Genomic DNA, 23,771 nt, shown 5'->3' with positions numbered 1-23,771 from the left:
CTGTACCCCAATGAAAATTAAAAAACAACAAAAAACAAACATGTATATATTATGGCATGATGTAGAAAAGTTTCATGGTAAAACATAAGACTTAAAAATTTCATGTTGTTAGAGCCAGCAAATTTGAACTCTTTCCTTAGATTTCATTTCCTTCTTTTCCATTAAGGTGTCCTTTGGTGGAAAAGTTTGAGTAGTGTTTGTATAGTAGGCTTGGCAGTTAAAGAGACTTGATTTCTAGTCCTGACTCTGCTACTACCTGTTAGATCTTGTTTTAAGACCATAACTTCTTAAAGTCTCACCTTAGTTTCCTTCTCTGTAAAATAAGGGGATTGGACCTGATAATCTCTGAAGTCCCTGTAGGCTCTGAAGTATCCATTGGCACTGGTTATCATTCGTATCCATGACAGAGTGACACTTTCTGACCTTGCCTTGTGTTTTGGAGCCTGAAACACTTTATCTGCTTAGTCTGGTGATAGATTACTAGGGCCAGTGGTTTCTTTTAGTAGACCAAATAATTTACTGTTCTCATTCATTTCTCTTCCAGGCTGTGGTGGATTCTGTTTTGGCTATTAGAAGACCGGGTTATCCTATTGATCTCCTCATGGTAGAAATCATGGAGATGAAGCATAAATCAGAAACAGATACAAAGTAAATGATATAAACTTTAACAGTACATAGATTCTAGAATACCTGGTTATCTTCAGATATTCTTTCACTGATTTCATTAGTTACTTCTATTCATCATCAGTCTATTTATTCAGCATATATTAATTGGATACTTACCAGGAGCCATTCACTGTTCTAGGTGTTAGGAATGAAGAGTAAACAAAACAGAATTTCTTTTTTTAAGAATCTTACATTTCTAGTTGAAAGAGGTGGTGGACAAATAATGCTAATAAGTGCTGTGAAGAGGCTAGAGCAGCTGTATATGTGAGCATGTGCATGATTTTAGGGTAGTAAGGGAAGATCATTGTGATGAGAAAGTAAACTAGAGAGCTAAATGGGTCTCTAGTGCTAGACATGTGCATATCTGGAAGAAGAGTGTTCTAGGCAGAGGGAATAAGGGTGGAAGAAGCCCCAAGGCAGAAGTGTGCTGGGGTGTTTCAGTGTGCCTGGAGCAGAGGAAGAGGAAAAAGTAGTAGAAGGTGAGGTCAGAGAGGTAAGACAATTATAACATTGTCTGAGTATGTATGTACTCAGAGTGAGTAGCACCTTGTTGACTTTGGACTTAACTCATTTTAAACATTCTCTTATGGAAAACTCTAACCATATATAAGAGTAGAATAGAATAGTGAATGAACTCCCACGTATCTGCCACTCATCTTTATCAATTTTCAGTATATGGCCAGTCTTATATCCCCCGTATATACTCCTCTTTCCTTCCCCCTGCCCAAATCTGGATTATTTTGAAGCCAATTCAGATGTTATATTTCATCTGTAAATACTTTATTTTTAATATATGTGTGTGTGTATGTATAGGTGTCTTTACTTATTTTTAGAAGTTCTATTTGGTTCATTCTTAAATCTGCCTTGTCACTTTTTATGGCTTCCTGTTCCCTGCAGATCTTTTCAAACTTACCTTTCATTTCTTTAAACATATAGTTCAGTTTGGTAATTACAATATTTAAAGTTTTGTCTTGTCTACTTCTGGTGTTTATTTTATTTATTTATTTTTAAAATTAATTTATTTTTGGCTGTGTTGGATCTTTGTTGCTGTGTGCGGGCTTTCTCTAGTTGGGGCGAGCGGGGGCTACTCTTCATTGCGGTGCATGGGCTTCTCGTGGTGGCTTCTCTTGTTGTGGAGCACGGGCTCTAGGCACATGGACTTCAGTTGTTGTGGCACACGGGTTCAGTAGTTGTGGCTCACGGGCTCTAGAGCACAGGCTTGGTAGTTGGGGCGCACGGGCTTAGTTGCTCTGCGGCATGTGGGATCTTCCCGGGCCAGGGCTCGAACCCGTGTGTCCTGCATTGGCAGGCAGATTCTTAACCACTGTGCCACCAGGGAAGCCCTGCCCAGGGACAACTTTAAACTAAATCCACAGCTTGAGGTTTTTTTTGAATAACCAGTTGTGAATTCTAACTGCAAGTCCATGTGAGGGCTGCTGGTTTGTACCCTGAGTACGTAGCCTTTGAGGTTCTAGTTTAATGTGAAGAGGGTCTTACTGTTATACTGTCTACTTTGGATGAGGCTTGAGCTTTTTAAATTCTGTCCCCCTCTCATTATGAGGTCAAAATTCAGATTTGTCTGAATTGTCAGATGACTTTAGGGTGAGTGGTTACAGTTATCTACTTACCTCTTGGAGTTCCTGTTTTGTTTTCAGTTTTGGAAAGAAAACTTTTGTAGCTCTTTACTGTTTTATGGCTCTGCAGAGTTTTTAAGGGTTTTTTTTTTTTTTTTTTTGCGATACGTGGGCCTCTCACTGTTGTGGCCTCTCCCGTTGCGGAGCACAGGCTCCGGATGTGCAGGCTCAGAGGCCATGGCTTACAGGCCCAGCCGCTCCGCGGCACGTGGGATCTTCCCGGACCGGGGCACGAACCCGTGTCCCCTGCATTGGCAGGCGGACTCTCAACCACTGCGCCACCAGGGAAGCCCTGTTTTGTTTTTAATCCAGCATTTTTAGTTGCTTTTGGTAGTAGGGTTGGTCCAAATTACCTTACCATTGCTGAGGGCAACAAGTACTTGGTTTATATTTCAGAAGGATCTCCGTGGTTGTTGTGTGGGGAGTACACTGCAGAGCAGGGTGGGAGGTGCAAGGGCAGAAGCAGGAGACTGGTTAGGAATCTGTTGTAATATAGGTGAGAAAAGAAAAAAGATTTGGATCAGGGTATACTTAGAAAGAAGGAGCAGTAGGAGTTGTTGATGTTCCACATAGAATGTGACAGAAACAGATGATTCAAGGATGTCTCTTGGGTTTTTGCATGAGCAGCTGGAAAAGCAGAGATGCCATTTCTTGGGATGGAGAAGACTGGGAAGAGCAGGTTTGGGGAAATAAATCAAGAGTTTAGCTTGGGGAATGTTATGTTTTCGTTGCCGATTAGATGTCCCTGTGGACATGTTGCGTAAGAATTTGGAGAGGTGTCAGGAGTTCAGGATTGAGGTCTGGACTGGAAATATTTATTTGGGAGTCATCAGTGTGTGGATGACTTAAAGCTATAGAGTTTTTAATTTATTTTTTAATTTTTTTGGCTGCGCCGTGCTGCATGTGGGATCTTAGTTCCCTGACCAGGGATTGAACCCATGCCCCCTGCACTGGGAGCACAGAGTCTTAACCACTGGATTTCCAGGGAAGTCCCTATGAGAGTTAATAAGATCATCTGGGAAGTGATATAGATAGAAGAGGAAGTTTAAAGACTGAGCCCTGAAAACTCCAGTGTTTAGAAATTGGGAAGATAGGGAGGACTGAGCAGAGAAGACTGAAAAGGGGTGGTCAGTGAGATAGGAGGAAAGCCAAAGGAGAATAGTGTCCCAGAAGGTAAGAGAAGAAAGTGTTTCAAGAAAGAGAGAATAATCTGCTATGTCATATGCAGTTGACAGTTTGATGAGCAAGTTGTGAACTGAGAATTGACCATTAGATTTGGAGAACGTTTAGTTTTTTGGTGGCTTTAATGAAAGTTGATTCAATAAAGGGGTGAGTGTGAAAGTCAGATTGAAGGTGGGCTCAAGAGAGAATGGTTAGGGAAGAAGTGAGGATGCAAATGTAGACAACTCAGAGGAGTTTAGCTCTAAAGGGGAGCAGATAAGTGGGGCAGTAGCTAGAAGGGAATATGGGAATGGGGTTGAAAGAGAATTTTTTGTTTTAAAGATGGGCATTACTATGACAAGTTTGTTCCCTGATGAGGATGCTCCTGTAGGCAGGAACAGTTGATGTGAGGGAAGAGGGGACAGTTGCAGGAGCAGAGAGGGGAAATGGGATACAGTACACAAGCAGAGGGGTAAACCTTAGCGAGGAGCATGGGCAATTCATTCCTAGTCATAGGAGATTCAGGTTCAAGTGCAGGTAGATTGGTAGAGGTAGTGATGGGACAGTGTTTTTATTTTCTCAAAGAAGCAAGATCATTTGCTGAGAGTGAGAAGAAGGGGAAGAGTGAAGAAGACTGGAAGAGTGAAGAATATTGAACATATAGTTTGCTTTTTTCTTCCTAAATAAAGTATCTTCACATTCAGTTAGGAGTTGGAGTAATCTAGTTAGATGAAAATTTTGAAAAATTCCCTATAATTATGCTTAACTATTTTAAAAATTATTTCTTTACATGAATGTGTAACAAATATTGGTTATAAAAGATTCATAAGTAGAAATGCATTTCCTAATTGGGTGTAAATGAATTTTTAAAAGTTATAAAAATATTTTCTCTTGAAAGATCACTTGGAAAATAGGAAAAAAGCCCCCCCCCAATTATCTCCATTCCTACCACCCAAGCATAACCCTACTCTTAGTTTCCTTCCATTTTTCCTTTTCAATGCCAAGGTGCTTTTTAAAAATAATTAATTAATTAATTAATTTTTGGCTGCATTGGGTCTTCGTTGCTGTGCGCAGGATTTCTCTAGTTGCGGCGAGTACTCTTTGTTGCAGTGGGCAGGCTTCTCATTGAGGTGGCTTCTCTTGTTGCGGAGCACAGGCTCTAGGTGTGCAGGCTTCAGTAGTTGTGGCATGCAGGCTCAGTAGTTGTGGCTCGTGGGCTCTAGAGCACAGGCTCAGTAGTTGTGGCACACAGGCTTAGTTGCTCCACGGCATGTGGGATCTTCCTGGGCCAGGGATCAAACCCATGTTCCCTGCATTGGCAGGCGTATTCTTAACCACTGCGCCACCAGGGAAGTCCCCCAAGGTGCTTATTTTTTAACAGAATAGTTATAATCGTGCTTCATATGTAATTTGTCATTCTCTGCTTCTTAGCTACCCCTGTAAATATTTTTCCATGTTATTACATGGTTTTCATGACTAACAGATAGTTGAGTCATTATCTGCTGAACAGTGCCCTATTGTTGGACATTTAGGTTAACAATTTTTAGTTGTTCCATGTAATTATTTTGAACAAATGTTCCTAAGAAACTCATTGTGTGCCTACCTTTCATTACTTGATCAGCTGTGTCACATGTTTGAGCCACATAATTTATCCTTGTTTTTTTTTTTTTTGCTGTACTCAGGCCTCTCTCACTGTTGTGGCCTCTCCTGTTGCGGAGCACAGGCTCCAGACGCGCAGGCTCAGCGGCCATGGCTCACGGGCCCAGCCGCTCTGCGGCACGTGGGATCTTCCCGGACCGGGGCACGAACCCGTGTCCCCTGCATCGGCAGGCAGACTCTCAACCACTGCGCCACCAGGGAAGCCCTGAAAAGTATACTTTAAAAGGCTGAATTTTATGGTATGTGAATTGTATCTCAAAAAATAGAGTAATAAACTCTATAAACAATACATCAGATTTGTCTGATAAGCAAAAATGTAGATGTGAAATAATGGTAAAATAGAAGCTGAAATGGAAAATTAGAACCTAGGAAAAAAGAATATGAATATAGCAAATGTAATAGTATAATATTTAAACTGCCAGAACATAAAGAGATACAGTTAGCTATATAGGTTTCATTATTGAAAAGGAGAAAACAGAGCAGTTTCTAAATTGAAAAAATATGGGGCTTGATATAAAACCCCCCTTCTTGTAGTCACTTTTGATAAAAGCTAGTAACATTTTTTTCAAGAAGATAAACGTATATGATTCAGGCATGAAGCCGTTGGTAGTTCAACCTGATTCCTAGAATTTAGGATACAAAGAAAAAGGGACTATTTTTTAAATCACTTTAACCTCTTAGTTTTTTAAGAAATAATTTATCAAGGTAAAATTGACATATAATGAACTACTACACACATTTAAAGCCATGAAACTATCCCCTCATTAAAGATAATGAACATATTTATCACCCCAAAAAGTTACCTCATTCCCCCATGGTAATCCTTCCTGCCTCCTCTCACTGTGTCACCCTACCTTCAGGCAACCTTCAGTCAGCTTTCTGTTGCTATAGATTAGTTTGCATTTTCTGGAATCTTATATGAATGGAATAATACAATATGTAGTCTTTTTTTTGTTTGGCTTCTTTTACCCACCATAATTATTTTAAAGTTAATTGATGTTATTAATCAGTAGTTCATTCATTTTATTGCTAGATAGCATTCCATTATATGAATATACTGCAATTTATTTAATCAGATTCACCTATTGATGCACATTTGGTTGTTTACAGTTCTTGGCTATTGCAAATAAAGTTGCTGTGAACATTCGTGTACAATTCTTTGTATGGATCTATGCTTTCATTTCTCTTGGGTAGATGCTTAGGAATGCAGTACTATGGAAGGTACATGTTTAACTTTTTAGAAGCTGCTGAACTGTTTTGCCATGTACCATTTTACATTCCTACCAGCCATTTATGAACATTCCAGTTGTTCTGCATCCTCACTAACACTGGATGTGGTCATTCATGTTAATTTTAGCCATTCTAAAATTTAAACCAAATTGTGACTTTAATTTGGATTTTCTTAATGATCATTGATATTGAGCAGCTTTTCACGTGCTTATTTGCTATCCACATATCTTTGGTGAAGTTTCTGTTCAAATCTTTTGCACTTTTTTTTTTTTTTTTTTTTTTTTCTGTACTCGGGCCTCTCACTGTTGTGGCCTCTCCCGTTGCGGAGCACAGGCTCCGGACGCGCAGGCTCAGCGGCCACGGCTCACGGAATCAGCCGCTCCGCGGCATGTGGGACCTTCCCAGACCAGGGCACGAACCCGCGTCCCCTGCATCGGCAGGCGGACTCTCAACCACTGCGCCCCCAGGGAAGCCCATGCACTTTAAAAAATTGGGTTGTTTTCTTATTGTTGAGTTTGAGAGTTCTTTGTATATTCTGGATACAAATACCTTTTCAGATGTATGATTTGCAGACATTTTCTGCTACTCTGTAGTTCTGTTATTCTCATAACAGTGCCTTTCAAAGAGGAATTCTTAATTTCAATGAAGTATAATTTATCAATTTTTTCTTTCATGGATTATGCTTTTGGGTGGTATCTAAAAAATCTTTACCTAACCCAGGGTCACAAAATTTTTCTTTTATGTTTTCTTTTAGAAGTGCTATAGTCTTAGGTTTTATATTTAGGTCTGTGATTCATTTTAAGTTAATTTTTGTATATGCTGCAAAGTATGGATCTAAGTTTGTTTTTTTGTGTATAGGTATCAAATTGTTTCAGCTCTATTTGATGAAAAGACTATCCTTTCACTTAGTTGCCTTTGCATTTCTGTTGAAAATCAGTTAGTTGTCCATATTTGTGTGGTTCTGTTTCTGGGTTCTATATTTCATCGATCTGTTTATCTCAGTGTTAATGTCATTCTACCTTGTTTATAGTAACTTTATAATAAGTCTTGAAATCTGTAGCGTTAATCTTCCCATTTTGTTCTTTTCCAAGTTGTTTTGATTATTTTAAATGTTTTGCATTTCATATCAATTTTAGAATCAGCTTGTCAATTCCTGCCAAAAAACTGCTGGGATTTTGGCTGGAATTTCACTGAATCTATGGATAAGTTTGGGAATAATTGATATTTTAACAATATTGAGTCATGGTACATCTTTCTGTTTATTTGGGCCTTCTTGAATTATCTCAGCAATATTTTATACTTTTTAGTATGTGAGTATACTAAGTATTTCACAACTTTTTTTTCAGATTTATCCTTATGTGTTTCATGTATTTTGATCCTACTGTACATAGTATTTTTAAGATTTCAATTTCTGATTGTTAGTTGTTAATATATAAAAATACGGTTGATTTTTGTATATTGATCTTGAACTCTGCAACCTTGCTAAACTCACTTATTTTAGTAGCTTTCTTATAGATTTCATTGAATTTTCTATATAAATGATAATGTTGTCTTGTTAATGGAGACAGTTTTACTTCTTTCTTTCCAATATGGATATCTTTTATTTCTTTTTACCCCTTATTTCATGGGCTAAAACCTTCAATACAATGTTGAATAGAAATGGTGAGAGTAGGCATCCTTTCCTTTTTCCTGATCTTAGGGAGAAAACATTCAGTCTTTTTCCACTATGTGTGAAACTAGTTGTAGGTTTTTCATAGACATCTGCTATCAAATTGAGGAAGTTCTCTTTTATTGCTGAGAATCTTTATCAAGAATAGGTGTTGGCCAATCCAAAAATGGGCAGAAGACCTAAATAGACATTTTTTCAAAGAAGATACACAGATTGCCAACAAACACATGAAAGGATGCTGAACATCACTAATCATTAGAGAAATGCGAATCAAAACTACAATGAGGGGGCTTCCCTGGTGGCGCAGTAGTTGGCAGTCCGCCTGCCGATGCAGGGGACGCAGGTTCGTGCCCCAGTCCAGGAGAATCCCACATACCGCGGAGCGGCTGGGCCCGTGGGCCATGGCCGCTGGGCCTGCACGTCTGGAGCCTGTGCTCCGTGGCGGGAGAGGCCACAACAGTGAGAGGCCCGCATACCGCAAAAAAAACCCCACAAAAAAACCCCAAAAAAACTACAATGAGGTATCACCTCACACCGGTCAGAATGGCCATCATCAAAAAATCTAGAAACATAAATGCTGGAGAGGGTGTGGAGAAAAGGGCACCCGCTTGCACTGTTGGTGGGAATGTAAATTGATACAGCCACTATGGAGAACAGTATGGAGGTTCCTTAAAAAACTAAAACTAGAACTACCATGTGACCCAGCAATCCCACTACTGGGCATATACCCAGAGAAAACCATAATTCAAAAAGAGTCATGTACCCCAATGTTCATGGCAGCTCTATTTACAATAGCCCGGACATGGAAGCAACCTAAGTGTCCATCGACAGATGAATGGATAAAGAAGATGTGGCACATATATACAATGGAATATTACTCAGCCATAAAAAGAAAGGAAATTAAGTTATTTGTAGTGAGGTGGATGGACCTAGAGACTATCATACAGAGTGAAGTAAGTCAGAAAGAGAAAACCAAATACCATATTCTAACATACATATATGGAATCTAAAAATAAAAAAGTTCTGAAGAACCTAGGGGCAGGACAGGAATAAACATGCGGAAGTAGAGAATGGCCTTGACACGGGGAGGGGGAAGGGTGAGCTGCGATGAAGTAAGAGAGTGGCATGGACATATATACACTACCAAATGTAAAATAGATAGCTAGTGGAAGCAGCCGCATAGCACAGGGAGATCAGCTCGGTGCTTTGTGTCCACCTAGAGGGGTGGGTTAGGGAGGATGGGAGGGAGATGCAAGAGGGAGGAGATATGGGGATATATGTTTATGTATAGCTGATTCACTTTGTTATACAGCAGAAACTAACACACCATTGTAAAGGAATTATACTCCAATAAAGATGTTTAAGAAAAAAAAGAATAGGTGTTGGATTTTGTCAAATGCTTTTTCTGCATCTATTGAGGTGATCATATGGTTTTTCTTTTAGTTTCTTAATGTACTAAATTACATTGATTTTCAAATCATTCTTGGATAAACCTTACTTAGTTATGATGTATTATCTTTTTAAAAATGGATTAAAGTTTTAGAAATAATTAAATGTTTTTTTTAATTTTGGATTTTTTTTTTGTCATGTAAACCATTACGTGTACAGTTCAGTGGCCATAAGTACATTCACATTGTGCAACCTTCACCACCATCCATCACAAACATTTTTCATCTTGAAAAACTGAAACTCTATACCCATTAAACAATAGCTCTCCATTCTCTTCTCCCCCCAGCCCCTGGAAACCACCATTCTACATTCTGTCTTTACGAATCTGACTATTCTATGTACTTTATAGGAATGAATCATACAATATTTGTCCTTTTATGACTGGCTTATTTCACTTAGCATAATGTCTTCAGGGTTCATCCATGTTGTAGCATGTTACAGAATTTCCTTCCTTTTTAAGGCTGAATAATATTCTGTTGTATGTATGTACCACATTTTATTTATCCGTTCATCTGTTGATGGAAACTTGGGTTTCTTCACCTTTTGACTATTTGAATAATGTGGCTTGCTGTGTCTTTTTTTTTTTTTATTATATTGTTGGATTTAATTTGCTATAATTCTGTTAAGAATTGTTGCATCTACATTCATATGGGGTGTTGGTCTGTATATATATTTTTTTGTAATGCCTTTATCTTTTTTGCTTTTAGAGTAATGCTGGCCTCAGAAAGTATTCTTTCCTCTTTAATTTTCTGAAAGTGTTGAATTCTTATATAGAAATGGTGTTAGTTTTTCCTTAAATGTTTGGTGGAATTCACCAGTAAAGCTTTCTATACCTGGAGTTTTCTTCATGGGAAGATTTTAAACTACAAATTTAATCTCTTTCATAGATACAGGATCATTCAGGTTGTTTATTTTTCTTGAGTGAGCTTTAGTACTTTGTGTCTTTCAAGAAATTTTTCTACTTCATCTAAGTAAAGATCATACTGCCCATGAGCTAAATGTGGTTTGCTGCCTATTTTTGGTAAATAAAGTTATATTGGAACATAGTTACTCCCATTTGTTATGTATTGTCTGTGACTTTGTGCTATGCTAGCATAATTGGATAGTTGCAAAAGAGATGGTATGGTCCACAGAGCCTAAAATATTTATTTTCTGGCCTTTTGCAGAAAGTTTGCCAATCCCTGATCTTAGTTTTCAAATTTATTGGCATAAAATTGTTCATAATATTCCCCTATTATCCTTTAATATCTGTTGAATCTGTAGTGACAGATTCTACACCATTTTCATTTCTGACATTGGTCATTTTTATTTCATTGATTTCCACTCTGATCTTAACTGTCTTCTTTATTCTGCTTACGTTAAATTTCCTAGTTTCTTAAGGTGGAGGCTGAGGTCATTGGTTTGAGACCTTTCTGCTTTTCTAGTATGGGTGTTTAGTGATATAAATTTCTCTTCAGGTACTGCTTTAGTAGTATCCCACACATTTTGGTATGTTCTGTTTTCACAGGAGAATGGGATCAGGGAAGTTTTCAAAGCTACTGGTAATTTTCTGTTTCTTAAGCTGGGTGGTAGGTACATGGGTACATTTATTTGTACATTCTTTATATCTTATACATGTAAATATTCTTTTGTATGTATTCAGTATTTAACAAGGAATTTTTAAAAAGTGTGAATAGGAGGTGAGGATGTAATTACCTTGTGGGTAGACATAACTCTCTTGAGCAGTTATATTGTACAGTGAAGCCGAGAAAGGGGGTAGTAATTTAAAAATGATGTGGAATAAAAGGAGAGACTCTTTTTGTGTTGTTTTGTTTTAAAGATGGGTGATTCCAAAAAAAAAAAAAAAAAAAGATGGGTGATTCCAAACCAAGTTTACTGATTCAAAGTTTGCAAATTCAAAAACTTTATAGAGCCATACCAGCAGGTATAAGAGTCATATCCTGATGTGAAAATTGACATGTTTAACCAGAGCTTTTGCCTTAGAATAATAAGAACACCAAATTTTTTTTTTTTCTTGGAAAGTTTGGTTTCTGCTTCAGTACAGAAAGCAAATACTTCCTTGAGTCCTGAGAATTCCATACCAAAAACTATGGCCAAATTATGTTGGCCTAACATTTTTTTCAAATCAGATGTTATAATTAGTTACCTGCCACCATAAATTATAAATAACTACCTTTTAAATGTAGTCATAAAGGAGAAGGATGATGGTGGAAGAAATGTCTACTCTGTAAACAATGAAGTAAACTGTAGCCAGCTCTTGTCTGTACTATGTTAATTGTTTAATGGTGTATAACTTCAGGATGCTTCATAAGACATCTGAGTGATCGCTGAGTTACGCAACTTATTTTATTTCTGTATATATTTAAATACATTTTAGAGGCAGGCAAGATAATAGAACATGAATAGCTAGTTGCTTTTTTCTCTGTTTCTTCTGTGTGGTATGTCTTGCCAATCATTTTTTTCCCTCCAATAGGTTGTGTGGTTCCAGGAGCGGGTGCAGTTGAAGTGGCAATAGCTGAAGCTCTAGTTACATACAAGCACAGTATAAAAGGAGCTCGTCTTGGAGTCCAAGCTTTTGCTGATGCTTTACTCATTATCCCTAAGGTAGAACTATCCTAATGGCCAAAGAACAACTGTTTAGACAAAAGGTGTCTAATTAATTTTAAATTGCCCATTTTGTGTATAACAGAGTAGAAAGATAGGTATTTGTATTTCCCTACACAGTTTTGTTTAAGATATTATATAGGTAAAGCAGGGAAGTTTTTAGGATAACAGCTCTGAATTCTTGTAGGAGTTTCATGAAATGGCTAAATTATCACTTTGCTGCCGTCTCTGAGCTCCAAAAGTTGAAGTAACTCCAAACATTTCCTTCAAAAATGGTTCATGATTAATCATAATGAAGAAGTGTAGAACGTAAAATTTAATTAGATTTTGAGTAGACCTTTATTATGTTGGCGGTATCCAAAGTATTAGCACTTTAAATTATGGGAAGTGAGAACTTCAGGCTTGAATTTGTCATTGTCATTATAATTCCTAGAAAAGGAGAGAAACCAGTTTTTTTCCATGTATCAACAAAAGGACAGAGAACTACCATTTGTTTCCTTTGCCTTAATCTGATTGTGAACTACTTGGAAACACAGAGAACTCTTTCAAATATACTATTACCATGAATTAAAACATTACTAACAATGCTAGCAAAGTCTCTGATAGTTGCTTTAAAATTATTAATAATTTGTTGAATCTTTGTGCATTAGATATCCATTTTTTTCTTCCCCTGAAGAGGCAAAGTCATTAACGATCCTATAGTTGACAAATATTGGTAAATCTGGTAGACATTTGGTGGTACCTTTTCACTCATCAGCTGTTGGTTTAGGACCACTTGGAAATAAACCTCGCTTGGAGTGCAGGTTATCTCCATCCCTGTTGTCACAGGTCATAACTCTCCTCATGTGAATGAGGGGCACAGATATAATGCAGATAGGCAGATTTAACAAGTGCCCAGGAAAAACCAGAAAACATGTGGCTAGAGGGACTAAGCAAACAAGAACACCATTCTACTTCCTTCCGTTTTAAAAAAAATCTTTTGCAAGGAGGTGTTACCGGAGCGGGACCCCTTCGGGGACCCTTGTCTAACACTCGGAAATGAATTGTCCGAGGAGACACACATACTGATAAAGCAAAAGACTTGGGTGCTCGAGCAGAGAACAGCAGGGTAAGGGAACCCAGGAGAGCTGCTCTGCCTCGTGGCTTGCAGTCTCAGGTTTTATGGTGCTGGAGTTGGTTTCCAGGTTGTCTCTGGCCAATCATCTTGCTTGTGCCATATTTGGCCCGACTCAAGAACCTTCCTGGTGGGCGTGCACATCTCTCAGTCAAGATGGATTCCAGCATGAGGATTTCTGGGAGGTTGTCAGGACATATTATGGGCTGGTGTCTCCTCCCTCTTTTTGGCCCCTCCCAAATTCTTCTGGTTGGTTTTGGAGGCACCTTGTCAGTTCAGTGTTCCTTATCAGGACCTCCTGTTGTGAGACAACTTATGCAAACGGTGGTTTCAGTCCACGGTTCCCTAACAGAGGGAAATTAATGTAGCAGGGTGGGGTGGGGAAACTCTAATTAGTCTTCGTCAGAATTTAGTGTGATGTACATAGGGAAAATGTTTAAATATAAAAGTTACTAGGTACATGAAATAATTTGGTTTAGATTAAGAATGGAATTCTTCAAAAGGAGATGATTACTATATTATGGATGTGTTTTCATAAGACTGGAGAGCAGTGCCTTATTTTTTATATCTGATATTTAAATATATATGAAGGAATTCCATACATATATTTATTATTATTTTTTATTCCTAAAGGTTCTTGCTCAGAATTCTGGATATGACCTGCAGGAAACACTAGTGAAAGTTCAGGTTGAGCATTCAGAATCAAAACAACCTGTTGGCATAGATTTGAATACAGGTAAGAAAGTAAAGAAAAATCAGCTGCTTAATAAAAAAAGAGGTTATACTACAGTGACCCAGAACTTAAGTAAGGGGGTGGAGGTTTGGATGCCTTTTTTTTTTTTTTTTTTTTTTTTTGCGGTACGCGGACCTCTCACTGTTGTGGCCTCTCCCGTTGCGGAGCACAGGCTCGGGACGCGCAGGCTCAGCGGCCATGGCTCACGGGCCCAGCCACTCCACGGCACGCGGGATCTTCCCGGACCGGGGCACGAACCCGTGTCCCCTGCATCGGCAGGCGGACTCTCAACCACTGCGCCACCAGGGAAGCCCTGGATGACTTTTATATTTAAATTTTGGGTGCCTTTGTTTTACTTTTGAACTTCTTAGAAGCAAGTATTCATTCACTTAAGAAATAGTTATTGAGTGCTTGTTATTTGACTCGGGATTCACACAGAACAAAACAAAGACCCTTCCCTTGTGAGCTTATGTTGTAGCAGGGAAAGATAGGCAGTAAATAATAACCTTAATAAATAAGTTCCTTTAACATTTTTAAAGGTAATAAATTCTGTGAGAAAAATAAAGGGACAGTGTAAGGATGATTGTGAATGCTAGCACAGGAGTGTGGGGAGGGGGTTTCAATGAGAAGAGGGTGGTCAGGATAGGCCTCATTGAGAATATCTGTTGAACAAAATCAACGAAAGTTAGGAAGTTCCACGTGGGAACTAGGGAAAGAATGTCCTAGGCAGAGGGAACAGCTAGTGGAAAAGCCACTGTCTGGTGTTTTCGAGGAGGAGGGAGATGAGAGAGGTAATAGAAGGTCAGATCACGCGAGGGCGTGTGGGCCAGTGTATAGAGTTTGACTTTTTCTGTGGTGGAATAGGGAGCAATTTTGAACAGAGGTGTGACATGGTCTAAATATGTTTAAAAGGATCACTCTTGCTACTCTGTGGAGAGTAGTCAACTGAACAACTGGAAGGAATTGCCATTGGAATTGCCATTAACTGCATTGGAGAAGACTGTGGGTAGAGCATGTTGTGGTGGCCGGAGGTCAGCATTGAGTTTTGGCAAAGTTAAGTTTGAAGTATCTGGAGACTTTAAAATAGACAGTTGGATGTACAAGTCTGAAGCTCAGGAAAGTGGTCCGGCTTGGAGATAAAAACCTGAGAGTCGTCAGAGTGTATATGCTTTAAATCTAGAAGATTGGATGAGATCATCTAGGGAGTGAGCGTAGAGAGAGAAGAATGCAGGACTGAGCCTTTGGGTACTCTAACATTAAGAGCTCAGGAGGAAGAGGAAGAACCAGCAAAGTAGACAGAAAAGGAACCACTAGTGCAAAAGAAAAAAACCAGGCAAGTGTGATGTCCTGGAAGACAAGTGAAGAAAGAGCGGTTGGGAGGGTGTGATCAGCTGTGTTAGTTAAGTGCTGCTGATAGATGAGGTCTGAGAATTGACCTTTGGATTTGATACCATGGAGGTCATTGGTGACCTTGATAATAGTAATTTTGGTGGTATATTAAATATTGTTAGAATATACAGCCAATATTAACAGAATATATCAAGATTGTATTGAAATAGTTTGTTTTTCCTTTGCAGGTGAGCCAATGGTAGCAGCAGATGCAGGAGTTTGGGATAATTATTTTGTGAAAAACCAACTTCTTCACTCTTGGTAAGTTTGTATTAATAAAAAGAGAAAGACTTTTAAGGACATAATTGATAACATTAAGATTTTTCTATTATTTTTGCCTGCTACAGTGGAAAATGGCTAAGTGTATGAAAAGGCATGGTATCCAGTTATTAAGACTAGCTTCTGTCATTTTACAGTCCCTTTTAGATTTTAGTTCTATCAGTGTAAGTTATGGGAAATGTTAATCTTACTGTTTATTTGAGGGAGAAGGGAAAGAAGGACATTTACTGAAATAGTACCACATGCATAGTGGGAAAAAGATCAAATGATGTACTAAAAATGAGCTCATTTTTGCTGGAATATAAAATTAGGCTTCTACTTTATCAGCAAATGAGTTGAAATTATAATGCAAGGGGTGATGTTTGTATTTATAATAGCTATGTCTTATCTCACACCAACATCATTGCAGAACAAAGTGTCATTAGTAGCTGAAGATTTCTGGGGGGGAAAGATAAGAGTGGATTGGTAAGCTTTACTCACCCTGTCATCTTTTCCCTCAGCACAGTGATTGCCACCAACATTCTCCTGGTTGATGAAATTATGCAAGCTGGTATGTCTTCTCTCAAAGGGTGATTGAGTTCAAAATCAACTCTTCTAGAAGCTGAGACTTAGCACATCTTACATCCAACTACCATTACAGAGCCTGAGCCATTCTTAATTTTTACACAATAAATGCAGTTTGTATTTGGTGGTCGTATAAGTCTCAAAAGTATTTCATCAAGGTATAAAGAACACAAGAAATACTTTCACAGCAAATAATATTAATGAAAGTATTTTTCCCTCGAAGTTCTAACTCCCTACCCTTTACTGTATGTGTGATATTATGATATAATAAGAAATATATATTTGGCCTATTTTATTTTATTTTATTATTTTTGGCTGCGTTGGGTCTTTGTTACTGCTCGCGCACTTTCTCTAGTTGCGGCAAGTGGGGACTACTCTTCGTTGCGGTGCACAGGCTTCTCATTGCGGTGGCTTCTCTTGTTGCGGAGCATGGGCTCTAGGACGCACGGGCTTCAGTAGTTATGGTGCGTGGGCTCAGTAGTTGTGGCACATGGGCTCAGTTGCTCCATGGCATGGGGAATATTCCTGGACCAGGGATCGAATCTGTGTCCCCTGCACTGGCAGGTGGACTCTTAACCTCTGTGCCACTAGGGAAGTCCTATATTTGGTCTTTATCCCCAGTTCCTGGCACAAGATCTGCTAAAACCTTTGTAATTTCCTGAGCAATAGGGGTGACAGGAACATTTTTTATTATAATATTTAGTCTTGGTCCTGGTTCCTGACATAAGATCTTTTAAGACCCTTGAAATCTCTGGAATTAACGAGTATCTTTTTGTATGCTAATGAGGTAACTCTTGATGGGCCACTAGATAGCTTCAGGTTGGGGGCTAGTCTCCAGAGGAACCAACCATGTGATTAGAGGGTTAGAACTTTAAGCCTCCCCGCCCTGGGACGGAAGGAAAAGGGTATGGAGACTGAGTTACTAATCAGTTATACCTACATGATGAAGCCTCCATAAAAAAATCCCTAAACTATGGGGTTTGGAGAGCCTCCAGGTTGGTGAACATATATCCATGTGCCAGGAGGGTGGTGGACTCCAACTCCATGGAGACCGAAACTCCTATACTCAGGACTCTTATCGCCCTATATACCTCTGCATCTGGCTGTTTATTTATATTCTTTATAATATCCTTTATAATAAACTGGTAAATGTAAGTAAGTGTTTCCCCGAGTTCTGTGAGCTGGTATAGCAAATTATCAAACATGAGGAGGGGGGTCATGGGAACAGAAGTTGGACAGAAGTGTGGGTAACATGGGGACCCACCACTTGTTCATTGGTGTCTGAAGTGGAGGACAGTCTTGTGGAACTGAGCCTGTGGGGCTCAGTTCTGTGGGGTCTATGCTAACTCCCAGTAGTTAGTGTCAGAATTGAATTGTAGGACACCCAGTTGTGTCTGGAGAGTTGGAGAATTGGTTGGTGTGGGAAAATCCCCACACATTTGATATCAAAAGATTGTGAGTAGAGGAAACAATTTTCCTTTAGTATGCTATTGCAGTTTTCATAAAATAGAATCTGTTGTGATTCTTAGATGTTTTGGGGCAACTTTAAAAAAATATATATTTATTTATTTGGTTGCCCCGGGTCTTAGCTGTGGCTTGCGGGCTCCTTAGTTGTGGCATGCGAACTCTTAGTTGCAGCTTGCATGTGGGATCTAGTTCCCTGACTAGGGATCGAACCCAGGCCCCCTGCATTGGGAGCTCAGAGTCTTAACCACTGTGCCGCCTGGGAAGTCCCTTGGGCAACTTTTAATGAACAAAATACGGAGCACAGGTTTTAGAGTACCCAAGTCAATTTCCAATTTATCAGTGGGTATAAATGTAACAGGGCAAAATGTTTTATTCTCTCAAAATGCCTTTAGTAACTTCTTGCTGCCACTCTTTTCTCTAATAAATATGGCATCACTTTGTTAGTATAGCTTTGTTTCACTGATACCTGACAGTTTATTTTGAATATAGTTTATTTTATTTTACCTGGCTCTTTCTTATACATGATTAGCAATTTACACTACTGTGCTAACTCTGGTAGTTCTCTGACTGGATGATTAGATAGAACAGGTCTCATCTGGAAAGGCTGGGATTGTTGGCACCAACACTGAGAAATAATTTTTTTTGGCTTTGAATGCTGCTATTCTATATCAGTATTATAGCAGTATCTTTCTTATTCAAAACACTAATCTATTGTACTTTTTATTATTATTAAGCTCCTTGTAGTTAACTTCTGTCGATGGAAGCAAGTTGATGAGATTAAAACATGGCAAGTGCATTTATAGAACCTTGGCCTGCTGGTGCATGTGGGGCAAAGTTCATTTAACCATTTAATGCCTTAGTTGAAAGCCTATAGTTTTTTTTTTTTTTTTTTACGGTATGCGGGCCTCTCACTGTTGTGGCCTCTCCCGCTGCGGAGCACAGGCTCCGGACGTGCAGGCTCAGCGGCCATGGCCCACGGGCCCAGCCGCTCCGGGGCATGTGGGATCCTCCCGGACTGGGGCACGAACCCGCATCCCCCGCATTGGCAGGCGGACTCTCAACCACCGCGCCACCAGGGAAGCCCAAAAGCCTATAGTTTTATAGTTTGTTTTTTTTTTCCCATTTAATGTGTTGTCACCATCTTGCCAAGTTAATAACTACACTTCTGAACTATAATTTTTTCGTGGTTATGTGACATTTCATTGTGTGGCTGTTCTGCAATTTGTTTAGCTAATTCTGTTTTCAGTTTTTCCCCATTATAAACAAACATCTTTTTTAGACTCTGTCCTTATTTTATAGGATAGGGCTTTAAAAATGGGTATATCATGCATATTCCCAGACCTTTTCTATGTAAAATGTTTAAATTGTGAAATACTTAAAATATACTGAAAGGACAGAAAAAATATAATAAACACCTTTGTACCCTCCACCTAGCTTTAAAAAATAGTAAAGTTTTGTCATGTTTGCTTCAGATTTTCTGTAAAGAAATAAGAAAGTATGGATGTTGTTAAATTGCCACTGTCCCTTACCTCCTCCTTATCAGATGCTTTTCCCACCCTTTCTCCTTAGAAAAAGGACTACCTAGAGATATTCTTTGATTTTTTTTAAAATAAATTTATTTATTTACGTATTTATGTATTTATTTTTGGCTGCGTTGGGTCTTCGTTGCTGCGCGTGGGCTTTCTCTAGTTGCAGAGAGCGGGGGCTACTCTTCATTGCGGTGCGTGGGCTTCCCATTGCAACGGCTTCTCTTATTGGAGAGCATGGGCTCTAGGTGTGCGGGCTTCAGTAGTTGTGGCATGTGGGCTCAGTAGTTGTGGCTCACGGGCTCTAGAGCACAGGCTCAGTAGTTGTGGCACACAGCCTCAGTTGGCTCCGCGGCACATGGGATCTTCCCGGACCAGGGATTGAACCCGTGTCCCCTGCACTGGCAGGTGGATTCTTAATCACTGTGCCACCAGGGAAGTCCCTGAATTTTTCTTTACTTGGGTTTGTTTCTGGTTTAAATATTTTGTTCTGTTGCACTGATAATTGTTACTATATCAATACACATTGTTTTAATTCTTAGAACTTTATATAAAGTCTTGATGCATGGTAGGTTGAGTTCCCCAACCCCTTCTTTATTTTCTTCAAAATTGTTTTGGCTATTCCGAGATCTCTCTTCCCTCTTTTAGGATCAGCTTGTTGAGTTATATGTTTTGATTAGAATTTCAATGACTTTATAGATTATTTCTGGTAGAAATAGATATATATATTCCTTCCACTCATAAATATTTTATATATCACTTTATTGATATCTTAGTGCTTCAGTTTTTTTTTTACTAAATGTTTTCAATGAAGTTTTAAGTGTTTTCTATAAAAATGCATTACATGTTTGATTAAATTTATTCCTATGTTTTTTTAGAAGCTATTATAAATACCATCTTTTATAAAAATTATATTTTTAATTGTTCATTGCTGTACTATAGACCCTCTATGGGCTTTAATATATTGGCTTTTATATTTCATAACCTTGCTGAACTCTCTTATTAGTGCAATAGTTTGTAGTTTATTTTGGATTATCTGGGTTGATAATAACAGGTTAGTTCTTTCTTCTTTTCCACTCCTTGTACTATCTCTAGTATTTTCCTGTTTTATTGAGCTGCCTAAGACCTTTTTAATTAATTACTTAATTTATTTATTTATGGCTGTGTTGGATCTCTGTTGCTGCGCGTGGGCTTTCTGTAGTTGTGGCGAGCAGGGGCTACTCTTCGTTGCGGTGCTCGAGCCTCTCATTGCGGTGGCTTCTCTTGCTGGTGGAGCATGGGCTCTAGGCGCGCGGGCTTCAGTAACTGTGGCTCACAGGCTCTAGAGCGCAGGCTCAGTAGTTGTGTCGCATGGGCCCAGTTGCTCTGTGGCATGTGGGATCTTCCCAGACCACTGCCCCACCAGGGAAGCCCCTGCCTAAGACCTTTTGTAGAATATTGGATAGAAGCAATGATAGCAGTCACGTTTATTCCTGTTCTTGCCTTTAAAGAGGATGTTTTTAGCATTTTACCATTCTTTTGTTTGTTTTTACTGTGGAATCTTGGCAGGTAGTCAGCTGTATACGGTTAAGTCTGTTCCTTTGTATTTCTGTTTTGCTAAGAGGTTTTTAAAAAAATTTATGATTGTTGAATTTTATCAAATGCTTTTCTGCATGCTTTGAGTTTTTTTCTTTAATGTGTTAATGTGGTTACCTACTTTAATACGTTTTCTAATGTTAAACTATTCTCGTATTCCTGAAATAAATCTTCTTTGATTGTGAAATACCATGTTTGTTGGTTCTGAGGTGCAGATTTTTTACATTTTCACATTTCTGTAAGTAGAATATGTTTTACAGTCAATGGCATCTTCTAATTGCTCTTGCTTGAACTTGGTTACCTGTGATTCCTTAGCGTTTTAGTTAACAGCCATTTAAGGACCCTTTGAGGAAGAAATAGGAGTCTTGATTGTTGCTGAAAACTTTCTGTTGTTAACTTCTGGTAAAGTAAGAACATTTCAGCAGCAAAACTTTCCGATTATGTGTCAGTGGCGTAGAAGAAAATGCCAGAGAGAACAGTAGAAACTATTTCTTGAAATGTTACATACTACCACCTCTTGATGGCAAGAATAAATATCAAAGACTCTGAATTGTAAGGTGATTTAGAAGAGTTGGACTCCAATATGAAGATCTTAACGTTATTTATTTTGCTTATATTTTCCTCATTTTGAACGTCTGAGAACGATAAATGATAAAAATAAGTGTAACTAAGTCTGAAAACTCCTTCAGTGGGTATAAAATAAAATGTGTGAGTGATAAGAAAGCATTATGCTATGACTGAAATGACAGGATTTTTGTTTCTTAGTATAAAAGTAATGGTGTGTCTTAAAATCAGTGACATTTTTGATTTGATGAAAAATTGTATTAACTCTTTTTGCTGGACTTGAGGCTAATATTTATTTAGGTTTTTGTAAGTATTCATAAGCAGGATTGGTCCATAATTTTACTTGTTCACTATCCAATTTTGGTATCAATGACATAGTAGGCTCATAAAATGAGTTGGGGAATTATTCTTCTTTTTCTTTTCTTTGGAACAATTTGAGTCAGTAAGATGGAGGGTTATCTCTTTCGTTTTTTGTTTTTTTTTTTGCGTACACGGGCCTCACTGTTGTGGCCTCTCGCATTGCGGAGCACAGGCTCCGGATGCGCAGGCTCAGCGGCCATGGCTCACGGGCCCAGCCGCTCCGCGGCATGTGGGATCTTCCCGGACCGGGGCACGAACCTGTATCCCCTGCATCAGCAGGCGGACTCTCAACCACTGTGCCACCAGGGAAGCCCGAGGGTTATCTCTTTCTTGACAGCTTGGTCTTGGCCTAGTAGTATTTTAAAAGGGAGGGATGGATTTTCGATTACTGATAAAATTTTCTTCATTGATTTAGGTCTTGAGTTTTCTATTTCCTTTTGAGATTGTTTTCATAATTTATATTTTTATGGAAACCTTGTATAAAATGGTGCTTTTACCCTTAGAGCTTTATTTTGTTGTGTATTATTCTAGAGATGCTGTCTCTTTTTGGTATGGTGGGGCTGGGTGGGTGGGGGTTGAGAGAGGATAATATTTTTCTAGTATCCATTTATTTTCTTTGCTTTTATTTATTTAAAAATATATTTATTAAGAATATATTTATTAATTGACGTATAGTTGACTTTTAAAAAAATTATTTATTTTAATTGAAGTACTTTGTTTTTAGAAGTATGTCTCTAAAAATAGCCTATAGCTAGATTTTTATTATTTTTAAAAATTCAGTCTGACATTTCTTTTAACTGGCAAGCTAATATTTTATGATTACTGATACATTAGATTTACTTCTACCATATAATTTTGATACTTCCTGTTTATCCTTTTTTATGCTTTTTTTCCTTTACTGCCTTCTATTGGATTGACGCAATTTTTAAATTTAGTTTATCACCCCTCTTTTCCCTCTGCTAGTTTGGAAATGATACATCTTATTTATTACTTTAAAAATTTTAACTTGCTTACTTAATATAGTTAATAACCGTGCTCCCCCACAACAATACAGAGTCCTTAAAACATTTTAAATATAGTCATCCCCTCTTGTTTTTTTTTTTTAATTTATTTTATTTTACTTATTTTTAATTTTTGGCTGCGTTGGGTCTTCGTTGCTGCACACGGGGTTTTCTCTGGTTGCAGCGAGCAGGGGCTACTCTTCGTTGTGGTGTGCAGGCTTCTCATTGTGGTGGCTTCTCTTGTTGGGAGCACGGGCTCTAGGCATGCAGGTTTCAGTAGTTGTGGCACAGGGGCTTAGTAGTTGTGGCTCACGGGCTCTAGAGTGCAGGCTCAGTAGTTGTGGCGCATGGGCTTAGTTGTTCCATGGCATGTGAGATCTTCCCGGACCGGGGCTCAAACCCATGTCTCCTGCATTGGCAGGCGGATTCTTAACCACTGTGCCACCAGGGAAGTCTGCCTCTTGTTTTATATGTGTTCTTATTCAATATTTTAATTCCATTTTGTCTTTTAAATCCCCTAAATTAGTCATAATAATAATTATTATTATTGTTTTATACAACAGTAAAACAGTTCCTGTTTATGTTTTTCATCCTTTGTTTTAAAAACTATTTACTTAGTTAGTTATTTGGCTGTGCCAGGTCTTAGTTGCAGCATGCAGGATCTTCGTTGTGGCATGCAAGTTCTTAGTTGTGGCGTGCCGGATCTAGTTCCCTGACCAGGGATCGAACCTGGGGCCCCTGCATTGGGAGTGCAGAGTCTTAACCAATGGACCAACAGGGAAGTCCCTCCATTCATTTTTTTTAAAAAACGTAATTTTTATTTATTTATTTATTTGGTTGCACCGGGTCTTTGGTTGCACTGGGTCTTAGTTGCAGGCTCCTTAGTTGCGGCTCGCCGGCTCCTTAGTTGTGCCACGTGAACTCTTAGTTGCAGCATGCATGTGGGATCTAGTTCCCTGACCAGGGCTTGAACCCGAGCCCCCTGCATTAGGAGCGCGGAGTCTTAACCACTGTGCCACCAGCGAAGTCCCACTCCATTAATTTTTTTTTTAATAAATGTAATTATTTTCCTCTCTTTTTTAAATTTATTTTTATGTTTTTAGATGTTGGGGGTAGGAGTTTATTAA

At 38.7% G+C, this 23,771-nt stretch overlaps 1 protein-coding gene and 1 non-coding gene across 2 annotated transcripts in view; one reads left to right on the top strand and one right to left on the bottom strand.

Moving 5' to 3' along the window:
• CCT6B (chaperonin containing TCP1 subunit 6B) overlaps window positions 1-23,771 on the top strand; it is a 182,419-nt gene that overhangs the window by 7,339 nt on the left and 151,309 nt on the right. Inside the window, 6 exon segments of the mRNA XM_029212919.1 lie at window positions 545-648; window positions 4,893-4,900; window positions 11,942-12,072; window positions 13,820-13,922; window positions 15,497-15,569; window positions 16,088-16,137. Of these exon segments, the coding sequence (XP_029068752.1) occupies window positions 545-648; window positions 4,893-4,900; window positions 11,942-12,072; window positions 13,820-13,922; window positions 15,497-15,569; window positions 16,088-16,137 (469 nt within the window).
• TRNAG-CCC lies at window positions 23,353-23,425 on the bottom strand. Its single transcript has one exon. It is a non-coding gene; the product is annotated as a tRNA-Gly (tRNA).

This window comes from Monodon monoceros, unplaced genomic scaffold (assembly GCF_005190385.1).
Source record: "Monodon monoceros isolate NGI ecotype Baffin Bay Population unplaced genomic scaffold, NGI_Narwhal_1 Super_Scaffold_9, whole genome shotgun sequence".
NCBI classification, from domain to species: domain Eukaryota; kingdom Metazoa; phylum Chordata; class Mammalia; order Artiodactyla; family Monodontidae; genus Monodon; species Monodon monoceros.
Note: the sequence above shows the minus strand (reverse complement) of the source record. Positions and strands in the feature narration are given on the sequence as shown.